The sequence below is a fragment of the Malaclemys terrapin genome, chromosome 2 (assembly GCF_027887155.1).
Source record: "Malaclemys terrapin pileata isolate rMalTer1 chromosome 2, rMalTer1.hap1, whole genome shotgun sequence".
NCBI lineage: Eukaryota > Metazoa > Chordata > Testudines > Emydidae > Malaclemys > Malaclemys terrapin.
In genome coordinates, this window is record NC_071506.1 from 245,971,145 (window position 1) to 245,983,962 (window position 12,818).

Sequence of the window (12,818 nt, forward strand, 5' to 3'; positions counted from 1 at the left end):
TCCCAGTACAGATCCTTTGGGGATGCCACTATTTACCTCTCTTCATTGTGAAAACGGACTCTTTATTCCTACCCTTTGTTTTCTATCTTTTATCCTGTTATTGATCCATGAGAGAACCTTCCCTTTTACCCCATGACTGCTTACTTTGCTTAAGAGCTTTTGATCTAAGACCTTGTCAAAGGCTTTCTGAAAGTTGAAGTATAGTGGTACCCTCCTGTCAAGTATACTAATTTTTAGGGTTGCAAAGTTTAAAGGGTAGAGTGATATCACAAATTTAAGGAGATATTTCTCCCAGTGTGCATTAAAATAGCCATATAGAAATTAAGCAAACCATTTTCAAGTAAGCTCCTGTTGTTTCTGATAAAGCATGCTGTTTAGGAATAATCTAGAAAACAACATTTAAAGTAAAATGAAGAATTCCAATCCTTTCACATGTAGCTGTATACTATACTATATAAACCGCCTAGAGAAGTTGTGGCATCGCCTTCACTGGAGGTTTTCAAAAAGAGGCTGGATAGTCATCTGTCTTGGATGGTTGAAACACAACAAAACCTGTATCTTAGCCGGGGATTAGACTAGATGACCCTTGCAGTCCCGTCTAACCCTATGGTTCTATGATTCTATATCAATTGGATCACCCTTGTCCGTATACTTGCTGGCAACCTCAAAGAATTCTAATAAATTGGTGAGGTATAATTTCCCTTTACAAAAGTCGTGTTGACTCTTCCCTCACATATGTTCATTTATGTGTCCAATAATTCCATTTTTTTACTAAAGTTTCAACCAATTTGCCTGATACTGAATTTAGGCTTATGGCCTGTAATTGCCAAGATTGCCTCTGGAGACTTTAAAAAAAATCAAAATAATATTAGCTATCCTCATGTCATCTGATACAGAGGCTGATTTAAGCAACAGATTGCATAATATATCAGGGGTCGGCAACCTTTCAGAAGTGGTATGCCGAGTCTTCATTTATTCACTCTAATTTAAGGTTTCACGTGCCAGTAATACATTTTAACGTTTTTAGAAGGTCTTTCTATAAGTCTATAATATATTACTAAACTATTGTTGTATGTAAAGTAAATAAGGTTTTAAAAATGCTTAAGAAGCTTCATTTAAAATTAAATTAAAATGCAGAGCCCCCTGGACCAGTGGCCAGGACCCGGGCAGTGTGGGTGCCACTGAAAATCAGGTCACATGCCGCCTTCGGCATATGTGCCATAGGTTGCCTACCCCGATATAGTTAGTAATTGTGCAATTTCATATTTGGATCCTTCAGAACTCTTAGGTGAATACCATCTGGTTTATTACTGTTTAATTTATCAATTTGTTCCAAAGCCTCATCTACTGACACTTCAAGCTAGGACAGTTCTTTAGATTTTGTCACCTAAAAAGAATGGCTGTCGTGTTGGAATCTCCCTGTCTTCCTCTGCAGTGAAGACCGATGCAAAGAATTAAATTTAGCTTCTTTGCAATGGCCTTGTCTTCCTTGAGTGCTCCTTTAGCATCCCGATCATCCAGGAGTCCCACTGATTGGCAGGCTTCCTGCTTTAGATGTACTTAGACTTTTTTTGCTGTTAGTTTTTGTCTTTTGCTAGTCACTCTTCAAATTCTTTTTTGGCCTGCCTAATTATACTTTTACACATGACTTGCCAGAGTTTATGCACCTTTCTGTTTTCCTCCAGACAGGTCCAAACTATAGCCTAGAAATTGCCTGTGTTAGGCTAATTAATTCACAGGTCATGGTCCTGTTGGAAATGCAGAAACTGTGTTTATCTTTGTGTCATGTAAAGTGTTGAGCACTCCCAGCATTAAATAAGTACCAGTAACTAAGCAAATCATAGTGCCAAATAGGATGCTCATTGCAATGTTAACCTTCTATCTTTATTCCTTTTGGAAACAGTTTTATTATTAAAATGCCAGCTTATTCATAGCTATCTGATTTATCTGCTATTTTAAGAAACAGTAGCTTTAAGTTAGTTATTCTTGTAATGCTATTGCTACTGCAATAACATTACAGCCAATTAATCTGCTTTTCATCTAATCTTTAATCATTTTTCTTATAGGGGTTGATAGATCATAAATAACCTCTTTAATACTCCTACATGTAACCATCAAACATTTACAGTATAATGTTCTTGTATGTTTTGAAAAAATGCCCAAAGCAATATGTAAAAGCTCCCTTGAGCTTGGTGTCATAATTAATATTGACATTTGTGTTTACATATTACAATGCCTTGTGTAAACAGACTTCTTAGGGATTACAAGGCTATTTAAAATAAACATACCCAATAGTTCATTCTGTATAACACCGTTTAAAACAAAAGAGTAAAAAAAAGTGTATTAAAACCAACTTTGTTCACTGTAGAAAAATTGATCAAACAAACTATGCCAAAGTCATTCTGGGTAGATCCTATTATACATTTAAGATAAGAAAAGTAATTTTATTTTATCAAATACAAAACTGGCTCAAGAGTCACATAACCAAAGTCAAGGAAGTTACCAGCTATACTAATCCCATACCTCAGTCTTTACTACAAAGAATTTCCTGTGCAAACATTACTGAAGGAATGCATAAAATCTTATTTACAATAATTATATCTATACCAAAATGGCAATTTCCTCTTGAATGTTACAGCCTTCAGCAAGAAAGAACTTCCAGTTGTACAATATACAGGTCTGATTCAAAGCCCATTGAAGTCAATGGAAAGATTCCACTTTACATTTATAGATTTAGGATCAGGCCCCATTATAGAGTGCTACTGAAGAGCAGGAGTAAACAGTTCCTAAGGGTCATCTGATCTATTTAGTTTTATTGTAACTGAATGGTGAATCAATTACGTTTCCAGCATCCTTCCTCTTTCCCAACCATGTAGAAGATAAGCACCATATCCAATGACAAAAATACCATGCCCTAAATCCTACAAACACATATAAATGCTTAATTTTAACTTTACCAATATTCCCATTGAAGTTAGCTGATTATTTACATACTTAAAATTAAATATATGCAAAAATCTGCTGTATAAACTATAATCTCCACTCATTTCATCAGACCTTCTTCTGAATCAGCCAACAGCACTGTGTCATCTGCACAGAGAAATTATTCACCGATTTTGCATTCATCTTTATACCTTCTTCTGTTTCTTCAATTAATTTAATCAAACACTCTATAAATGTTGAGTCAAGAAGGTGACATTAAACAACCTTGTCTGACTCCTCTCTTGATCTCCATTTTCATTTTCATCTCCCTTTATAATCGCCTTCTGATTCCAGTATAATTAGTTTGTATAATTATTTTAATACTTTTGTATCCATCAATTCTGACAGATTGTAATGTATTGAGCAAACTATGGTCATATGCAAGGATACTGGGAAAACATGCAAGATCCCAATGAATGACTGAGCTGTATGGCAAACTAGAAATTATTGCTACTTAGGAAGAATCATTGTAGAAAATGGAAGATTGGATACTGAAATCAGCACCAGAATAGCAAGAGCAAAAGGGACATTCTGGAAGAGTAAATATCTGATGAGAAAGGATGTAAATCTGAAGACTAAATTCCAAGTCTTAAAAACTCACCTTTGGTCTGTGTTAAATTGCAGCTCTGAAACATGAACATTCAAACAACTGATAATAAAGAAACTACGATCCTTCAAATTATGGTGTGTTGCAGAAGAATTCTAAAAAAAACAATAGACTGTGAAACCAACACAGGCGATGGGCACTGGAATGGAAAATTGGCGGCAGAAGAACATGAGGCAGAAAAAGAAGATCCTGGATGGATGATGTGATACCCTTGGTGACTCAAAAGGACTATTCATCCACTATTAGCAGAGGCTCATACAGAATGGGGTATCATGTTTGCAAACTGTGACACTGCACCCCATATTCGTCACAGCGATTTTATTATTATATAATTATGGCATGATGATGCATTTTGTACAAGATGGGTCATGTGAAGTGTCAATGGAAAAGTTATGATTTGCTGAATACAATATCCTGTTTGTATGCATGTATTATTTTTGTATCTGAAGTTATGAATACTGACTATGTATCTGTATTTCACATGTAGTTACACCTGGGTGACACCCACTAGGCAAGATGCTTTCAGTCTAGATAGTGGGTGGGGAAATGGCCCATTCAAAGTAATGGGCCCTTAGGAAAAACCATAGGCCTTAGGAGAAGCTTATCCCCCACCTGGTGAGCCTTCCTGAGAACTCTCCAGACAGCCTGTAAGTAATGGCTGCTATGACTCCACAAGGTCATGAGACAGGCCATATGTCTCTGGATTCCACCTTGGGATGTCAGTGTTTTTCCACAAACTGAATTTTGGAACAAAGGGTTCCAGCCATATGCTAAAGCTACATAAGGCCTGAATTGACATCATCCGTGATTCTTCACTCCCCACACAAGAAGACGCCGGAAACACCTGAGAAATAAAGACTGAACTGGGGAAAGTGCTGGACCCACGCTAAAGGGATTCCTAGCCTCTGTATGAAAGACCTGGTGATTCCAAGCTGTAAAGCAAGTGCAGCCTGCTTGTACCATCTCTCAGGGTGAGAATTTGCTAATTCATATCCTAGTATTGTAGGCTTAGTTTGCGTTTTTGTTTATTTTGTTTATTTGCTTTGATCAGTTTCGCTATCACTTATCACTTAAAATCTATCTTTTGTTAATAAACTTGTTTTTGCTTTGTCTAAACTGATGAGTTGGAGTGAAGTGTGTGGGAAATCGTAGCTCAAGGGGCAAAGGCTGTTGCATTTCCTCTCCACACTGAGGAGGCGGCAAACTGGTTAATAAATTCATATTGGTTAGGGCTTTGACCGGGGCAGGATGGTACAGCTCTCGGGTCTAGGCTGGGAAGCTGGTGGTTATTTTGGCTGTAGTCTGTCTACTGTTGGTTCACATGCAGTGGCTGGTCAAAGAGTCTGCATGTAACTGCAGCTGGGTGTGTCCCTACCCGTGTGTATGCTGGTGAAAGTGTAGGCCCGGGCCTGGGTCTGCAATTTGTCACAGCAGCACAGTGAGAGAGGGAGCCCAGGCTGGTGGGTCAGAGGGCTCAGTGGTACCCCAGTTCCAGGTGGCACCCTGGGGGGAACCCATCACACAAACCTCCAATAAAGAGATTCCACATAAGCAGTAGTAGCATATTGGGGGTATGCCGTATTTATTACAGTATATCTTACCTAAACTCCAAGCCTACGGAGGGTGCAAGTTATTTATGAAGTATAAGCATGTTGCAAATTGATTTTAAAAAATGTTACAATCATTAGCCTTCTGCCCCTTTCCCTATCTCACAGAAAGACAAACTTCCAAATAAATCCTTGGATAGATACTTTCAAACCACAAGCACTGATCTTTTACAGAAAGAGCAAAAAATATGAAGTATTGCTGAACTTCAAGAAAAATTCTTCTCACAAGTGAAACTTCAAAAGATCTTGTGCACATATCACATCAAGCTGTAGAGTTGGCAAACATCCACTGTGATAGTCAGATAGGAGAAGACATAAAAGCACTATCATTTTTCAACATTTTACAGTTGCCATAACAGGAATTGTGCATAAATCATCTACACGAAATAACAAGCATTCTACTGGAGTAAAAGAATAAAAAAGGCTTATCTGATCATTTAGTAGATCATCTGAGACTTGTTGAGAACAGCAGGCTATCACCTGTGGCAAAGCACTTCAGACCAGATGGATGCAGTATGATCAACAATGTTCTGTGCAACATGTGTTTCTATAATGGAACACACGTTGCAGAAAACACAAATAACCCAAATTTATCATTCAGCTTGGGGCCTTTGAACCTCGCTGGATGAACACAGTATATTGAGCATCAAAACTTGCAGGGTGCAATACTGGCCCTATTGATGTCAATGGGAGTTTTGCCACTGACTTCAATTGGGCCAGGATTTCACCCTCTGTTTCCAAGCCTAAACATAAATCAACTATACAACAAGCACCTGTTAAAAAAAAAAATAACCCAAAGGAAGAAAAATTCCATAGCTCGACTCCCATACACTACATTTTGCTTGTGTAAATCTAAAACTATATCACTATACTGGTTTTATGGGCCAGAAAATATTCTGTTCCTTAATAGGACTCATTGGTAGACAGATTATATTTTGTTGGCTCAGGATTTAATTTTAGGTTTGAATTGATTGATTTTATATCTTTTGTAAAGGAGGAAGACTGAGAATGATAAACCTCCTTAAATATGTGGAACAAAAAGGATTCAGGTTTTGGTTCCTATGTTGCACTGACATGTTATTTATTTATTTCAGTTAGTACTGGCCAATGAGTTCTCCCTTGCGCTCATTTAAAAAATAAAATTGGACATCTGTATGAACAGACTCTTCTACTTTATTCGCCAAATTTAGTACTTCGGCAACAACAAAAATGTAAAACCCCACAGGGCCAGAAACTGGGACCCCAGAGGATTCCGGGTCATTGATGTCTCCACATCACCACAGGAGGCTTAGGCTGGATGCTGCCTGCCTCCTGATGCTTCACTCTTGGTTTGATCTCTGGCCTGTCTCAGATTCTAACCTTCGGGTACCCGACTCGGCCTGACTCACGACTCCCACTAGGTCTGACTGCTCATGCCCCACTCATGACAGTTTGCTCAGACCAACCTTCACCCTTGCCCCCAAAGCCATCCAACCCCCTCACAGATGATGGAGAGAATGGGCTGCCTTCCAACCAGCAGCCCCCTGAGGGCCCATGAGCTGCAGGACCACGTCACCTGTCTGCAGGCGAGAACTTCACACTAAAGACCCATGCTACGCATTGTGCATTGGAAGCACAGAGCCTGTGTGAGCAGGTAGCCCACTGGCAGGCTCAGGTGGCGCAGCTCACTCCACAAGCAACTCGCACACTCGCAGGGAGAAGTGGTGATGCTGTGTGCCCATCTGTGGCACTGTGATGCCACTGCGATGCCACTGCCTGGGTGATTTGACAGGGATTATTGGAAGTTCCAAGGTTTCCTGAACTAATGCAGGCTTCTCTTCCTGCTCTGCCCCCAAATGTACCCCACAGACCAGACTGAGGCAGGGCTAATAGTCAGCCTGCTCTCAGGAGACATGCTTGATTTGGCCTCCCCCCTGTTGGAGCAGAACAGCCCAGTGCTCTCTGACTGGGACACCCTCTTGCAAGCCTTTGCAAGCATCTCTGATGACTCACATTGTGGCCGCTCTGCAGAGGTTGCCCTCCGGAAGCTTTGCAAGAGGCAAAGGCCGGCCATCACCTATGCTGCCTACTTCCGATGGTTTGTGGCTGATGTTGAATGGAATGAGGTGGCCCACCTTTACCAGTTCTGCTGGGGGCTCAATGATAAAGTAAAAGATGAACTAGTCTGTGTGGAAAATCCCACCCACCTAGGTCTTGGGACAGGTGCAGCAGATCCCCCCCAGAACTAGCAATGAGTACACCAGGGCTGCTGCCAACTTTATAGATGATGAAGCAGCCAATACCTTGCAGATCCCCTTCTAGTCAAAATCCACACCAGACCTGGTGGAAATTATTGATGGGTCACCCCATCATCTGGACGTGTGACTGGGGAGACCATCCCCTCAGAGGCCATAGCGGAAGGGCACTGAAAAACAATATGCTTTGATGTGATCTGCTCCCTGTTCTTCCTGATAATCCTCAGCATTTGTTGGTTGGAATGGCATGATCCATGTATCTCCTGGTGGCAGAGGAGTATTAGCTTCTCCTCTCAATACTGTCAGAAAGTGTGTCTCCAATGAAGCAATCAACCCGCAAGTGACCCACACCCAAGGCCCCAGGATGGGAGGAGACCCTCAGAAGCAGAACCCCGGAAAGCAGGGGAGCGACTCCAGGCCAGAACCTCAGCCTCCCTGACAAGTACCACAACTACCTGGATGTGTTTGGGAAGAAGAATGCAGACTCACTACCCCCACATAGAGACTATGACTGCCCCTATAGCCCGGGGCAAAGATGCCCTATGGATCGATATACTCCATATCTGAACAAGAGCTGGAGGCACCATGTGGGTATATACAAGAAAACCTCACCTAGGGCTTCATTCAGAGATCTCTCTCCAGCGGGGATACCAGTCCTTTTTGTGAAGACGAAAGATAGGTCACTATGGCTCTGTCTAAACTATCGCACATTGAACCAAGTGACCACGTAATTGGTACCCCTTGCCCCTCATTCTGGAATTGCTGGACTGCCTGCGACTGCCAGGATCTTCACAAAACTAGATCTTTGGGTGGCATACGATCTAGTGCACAGAAAGCCTGGGGATGAACAGAAGACTACTTTTCGTACCTGATATGGGCACTTTGAATACTTGATGACGCTGTTTGGCTTGATCAATGCCCCTGTAACATTTCAGTATTTCATAAATATCACGTTCAGGGATATCCTGGACTGATATGTAATTATCTACCTGGTATTTTCTGAGAACCTAGAGCAGCACTACCACCATGTCTGGTCTGTGCTGGGGACACTACAGAAACATAGGTCATATGCCAAACTGGAAAACGCACCTTCAACCAGGCCAACGTTGAATTTTTGGGATGCATCATCTTCCCAGAAGGAATCCATATAGATGCACACAGGAGCAGCGCCAGGGTTTTTGGAGCCCTAGGCAGGGGTCCTTCCGCGCTCCCGGTTGTCGTCGGCAATTCTGCGGCGGGGGAGGGGGGATCCTTCCGTGTTCCTGGTCTTCGGGGCACTTCGGCGGCGGGTCCCAGAGCGAGTGAAGGACCCGCCACAGAATTGCCGCCGAAGACCTGGAGCGCGGAAGGACCCCCCGCTGTCGAATTGCTGCCGAGGACGGCAAAATGCCACCCCCCCAAATCCTGGTGCCCTAGGCGACCGCCTAGGTCGCCTAAATGGAAGCACCAGCCCTGGATCCACAGAAGGTGGAAGCCATCCACAACTAGACAGCATGCTGGGCCCTCTGGGAACTTCAGTGCTTCCTGGACTTTGCAAATTTTTATAGAATATTCATCGCTGACTTTACTCAATTAATAACTCCCCTGACTTCCCTCCTCTGCAAATCTCTGCAATTCGCTTGGTTGCCCAAAGACCAGCTTGTATTTGACCAGCTGCCTTGACCGCAGCCTGATCCTGGCACACCCTGATCTGACTCATCCATTTATAGTGTGTCCAATGTGGCCCCTAAAGGTGGTACTCTCGCAACAACTCGGGCCCCAGTCAGTTCTGCACCCTTGTGCATTGTATTCCCAGAAATGTATCCCCACTTAGATGAACTATTAAATACTGGACAAGAAGCTGCTCACCATAAAAATAGTGTTTTAAGAATGGTGGCACCACCTCAAGGGGGCTTGGCACTCAGTACAGGTCTTCTCTGACCACAAGAACTTCGAATACCTCTGCAAGGCCTGAACATTGAAACAGAGGCAGCTAAAATGGGCCTTGTTCTTTTCTCAGTTCAAGTTCACGACTACCTACTTCAAGGTAGGTATCTATGCAGGTACCTCTATCACAGAAGGGGAATACTATGGGGGAAGCAAAGAACTGACTTTTGAGGCCCTTACCTCCTCAAGCCTGGTAACCTTGCCAGCAACACAATTCAGCAAGACCTGCTCTCCCTCATCCAGTCCACCTCAAAGGAAGACCTGCTTGCTCAAGGGACGCATGCCCTGCCATCAGGGGCCAAGATGTGCTATTCCTTGTGGGATGGGGTAATGTACGTTGATGAGTGTGCATGTGTCCTGAGGGTGCCCCCAAATGGAAGTGCTATGACTGTGCCATGGTGCTCCACTGGTGGGTCACTTTGGCTGCTGGAAGACCTTTTGCATGATTACCCATTTTTTTCTGGTGGCCTCACATGTGAGCTGAGGTCCAAACATACGTGGACTCTTGCGAGTGCTGTGCTTGTACCGAGATATCCCAAAAGAGACCCCTTGGCACCTTGGTACCTCCAGCTAGGCCATGGTCTGCCATCAACCTACACTTTATCATGGAACTCCCACCATCTGATGGTCACAATGTAGTCTTATGGTTGTGGACCACCTGACCAAAATGACCCACTTCATCTCCTGCAACCAGCTGCCTTCTGCCAAGACAATCGCCCAGCTTCTACTGCACAATATGGGCCGACTGCATGGACTCCCAGACCACACAGTTTCTGACTGAGGCCCACCATTCAGCTCTTGCGTCTGGGGTGAAGCATTCAGGCTACTGGATGTCTGGATATCCACTTCCATCACATACTACCCGCAAACAGATGAACAACAGGTGAACCAAGTACTGGAGCAGTACTTGAGGTGCTTCATAAATTACCATCAAGACAATTGGTCTAGTCATATGCAGAGTTTTCCTACAATAACACTGACCATGCCTCTATGGGTCAGAGCCCCTTCTTTGCTAATTACAGTTCCCCCCAACGTTACCAGCAGCCTCACCAAACCCTGCTGCCATTGAATGGCTCCAATAGATGCATCTGATTCAGGAAGAACTCAAAAACCACTTAGAAGTATTTATGGTAGGCCAAAAGGTATGGCTCGCTGACAAACACCTCCAGACCAGGAGACCATCCCACAACCTGGACCACTAGTTCCAGCAGATTAACTTGGTTACCTTCAAACTCCAGCTTCCCGTCTCTCAAAATGATGGAAGAACCTGCAGGTCTAGAACCTAGGACCATAGGATTTCTGGGCTGTTGATGCCTCCCCATCATCACAGGACACTTAGGCTGGGCTCCCCTTGGAGGATCCTGTGAGACTGGGCTCGGTAGGAAATACCCAGCAGGACCTGAGTGATAGCTCCTTGTAGCCCACTGACTGGTTGGCACCATGACAGGGAGCTGTCTGAGCAACAACACAGACTGCCTGCCTGGCTCTGCTTCAGACCCTGCATGTGAGTGCCACCAGACTCCTGCTTCTGACCCTGCCTGCCTCCTGACGCCAGACTCTGGGTTTGCCCTCTGGCCCGTCTCAGACTCTGACCTTCTGGTACCCACCTTGGCCTGATTCCCAACTACTGTTCTGACCGCCCTTGCTCTGGTCATGACAAAAAAATTTAGTCCCAGAACCACTTTCCCCAATAACCCAGGCTCACTTAAACCTCCCCCTCTCTAAAAGTAAGGGGGGGGGGGGAAGGAGTGCTCCTAGAAATCTAACTACCTTATTTTAAGGGGAAATGATGAATTAGATATCACAAGCCTGCAATTATTTGAGGGTGGAAATCCAGAGGATGAGTGGAGGCCTTTTTGAAAATCAGGACATAAGAGTGACTCCATGACAAACAAGGACAGAGGGTTCTATGGGTGGAACATACTTTCTACCCTTGAGGCATGCTGCTGATTGGGAGGAGACCAGTAACATGTTTAAAAACAATGAACATAACAGAGACAAGATGGTGAAAGTTATACAAGGTTTTCCCTTCAGATTGTTTGCCCACAATAAGACGTTACAGAGGTAATTAGAGTTGGGTTTGATGGTACAAAGATTTTTCTGCATGAAAAGTCTAACAGCATTGAAGTTAAAGCAATGCACAAAGCTACAATTTGTTAAAAAACAGTAATTCATTTAAAATGGAGTTCATTGTCATATCAGCTTTATGTACAGATGAGCAATAAGGAAGTTTCATTGTAAAAGTATTCAAGGAACTCACACCGGAAACATAGGAAATACTGGTTTTGCTTTTCCATACATATAGAAAACCTTCACTGTGATCAGGATGACCAAAGTAATTCATGTGCTTAAATCTTAACATATTTTCTGTGATACTTACTGCTATGCTTCCCTCAGGGTGTTTTGCTGGCTGCACTTTATATGGCATCTTCTTAACTTCAAAGGACACATTGGAAGAAAGGGTATACTGGTAATTATTTCTCTGGAAATACAAAAAAAGATTTACAAGGAATACATTTAAATTTTAAAATTTATACAAAGACAGACATCACATATTTTGACTGCAAGCTCTTTGTTGTACCCAATGGTACTGGGGCCTACAGGTGATACCACAATACAAAGACAACAACAATTGAAGTGTGAAGCTGAAAACCTAAATACTGCATGCATTTCAAAGGAGGTGATGAGGGATGCACCTGCAAAAAGTGCACATATTTACCAGTGCAATAGAAGATTTGTGAGGGCAAAGATGGGGTTTTGTGAGTGCACATGTTATGTTTAGTTCTGAAATGTAGCCTTTAATCTCCAATCTCAGAAAAAGCTCTGTGCATCTTCAGATTTCCAGACTGTCAGGAAGGAGTTAGGATTCCTTGCTGATCTAATATGAATTGGCCATACCATCTCAATGAAGAATGACAGTCCAAGACTATAGAAATAAGCATGCTTAGCTTAATTTACCCATTTTGGTACTTTTAACATAAAACTGATTCAAAAAAATATAAACAAAACTATTTGTATTTTTAAAGTCCATCAGCAATTGCAATAGGAATGCAGAATGGTCATGTAGCACTATATAAGTCCCATCAATAGCAGTTTTACTTGGTCTTTCCTTTGCTCACTACAGAAAACCCCAGACATGCTGCTTGACCTTTACTATTCAAAATGCATCCCTCCTTTAATTAAGATTCTTTAATTTAGAGATGGTCTGTCTTTATTGGATACCATGGTTTTTAATCTGGTTCAGGTCAGAAGCAACAAAAAACTGTTACCAGCTGAAGTTCATTCTGGAACTTTTAGATGAAATGGTTTCAGCCCATTTCCTAAAGGTCAAAGGAATATAGGAATTGCCTACATGGGCTCAAACAAGGGTCTGTCTCATCCAATATCCTGTCAGTGAGTCTCCCACTAGATCTCTCAGGGGAAAGTGCAAGACTTGCTGTAGGCAGTTAGGGGATAACCTGT

At 42.7% G+C, this 12,818-nt stretch overlaps 1 protein-coding gene across 1 annotated transcript in view; it reads right to left on the reverse strand.

Moving 5' to 3' along the window:
* The window catches only part of ITGA8 (integrin subunit alpha 8), a 175,996-nt gene that overhangs the window by 11,731 nt on the left and 151,447 nt on the right, over nucleotides 1-12,818 (reverse strand). The window contains exon 28 of the mRNA XM_054020579.1: nucleotides 11,737-11,838. Within this exon, the coding sequence (XP_053876554.1) occupies nucleotides 11,737-11,838 (102 nt within the window). The remainder of the gene's footprint in view (nucleotides 1-11,736; nucleotides 11,839-12,818) is intronic.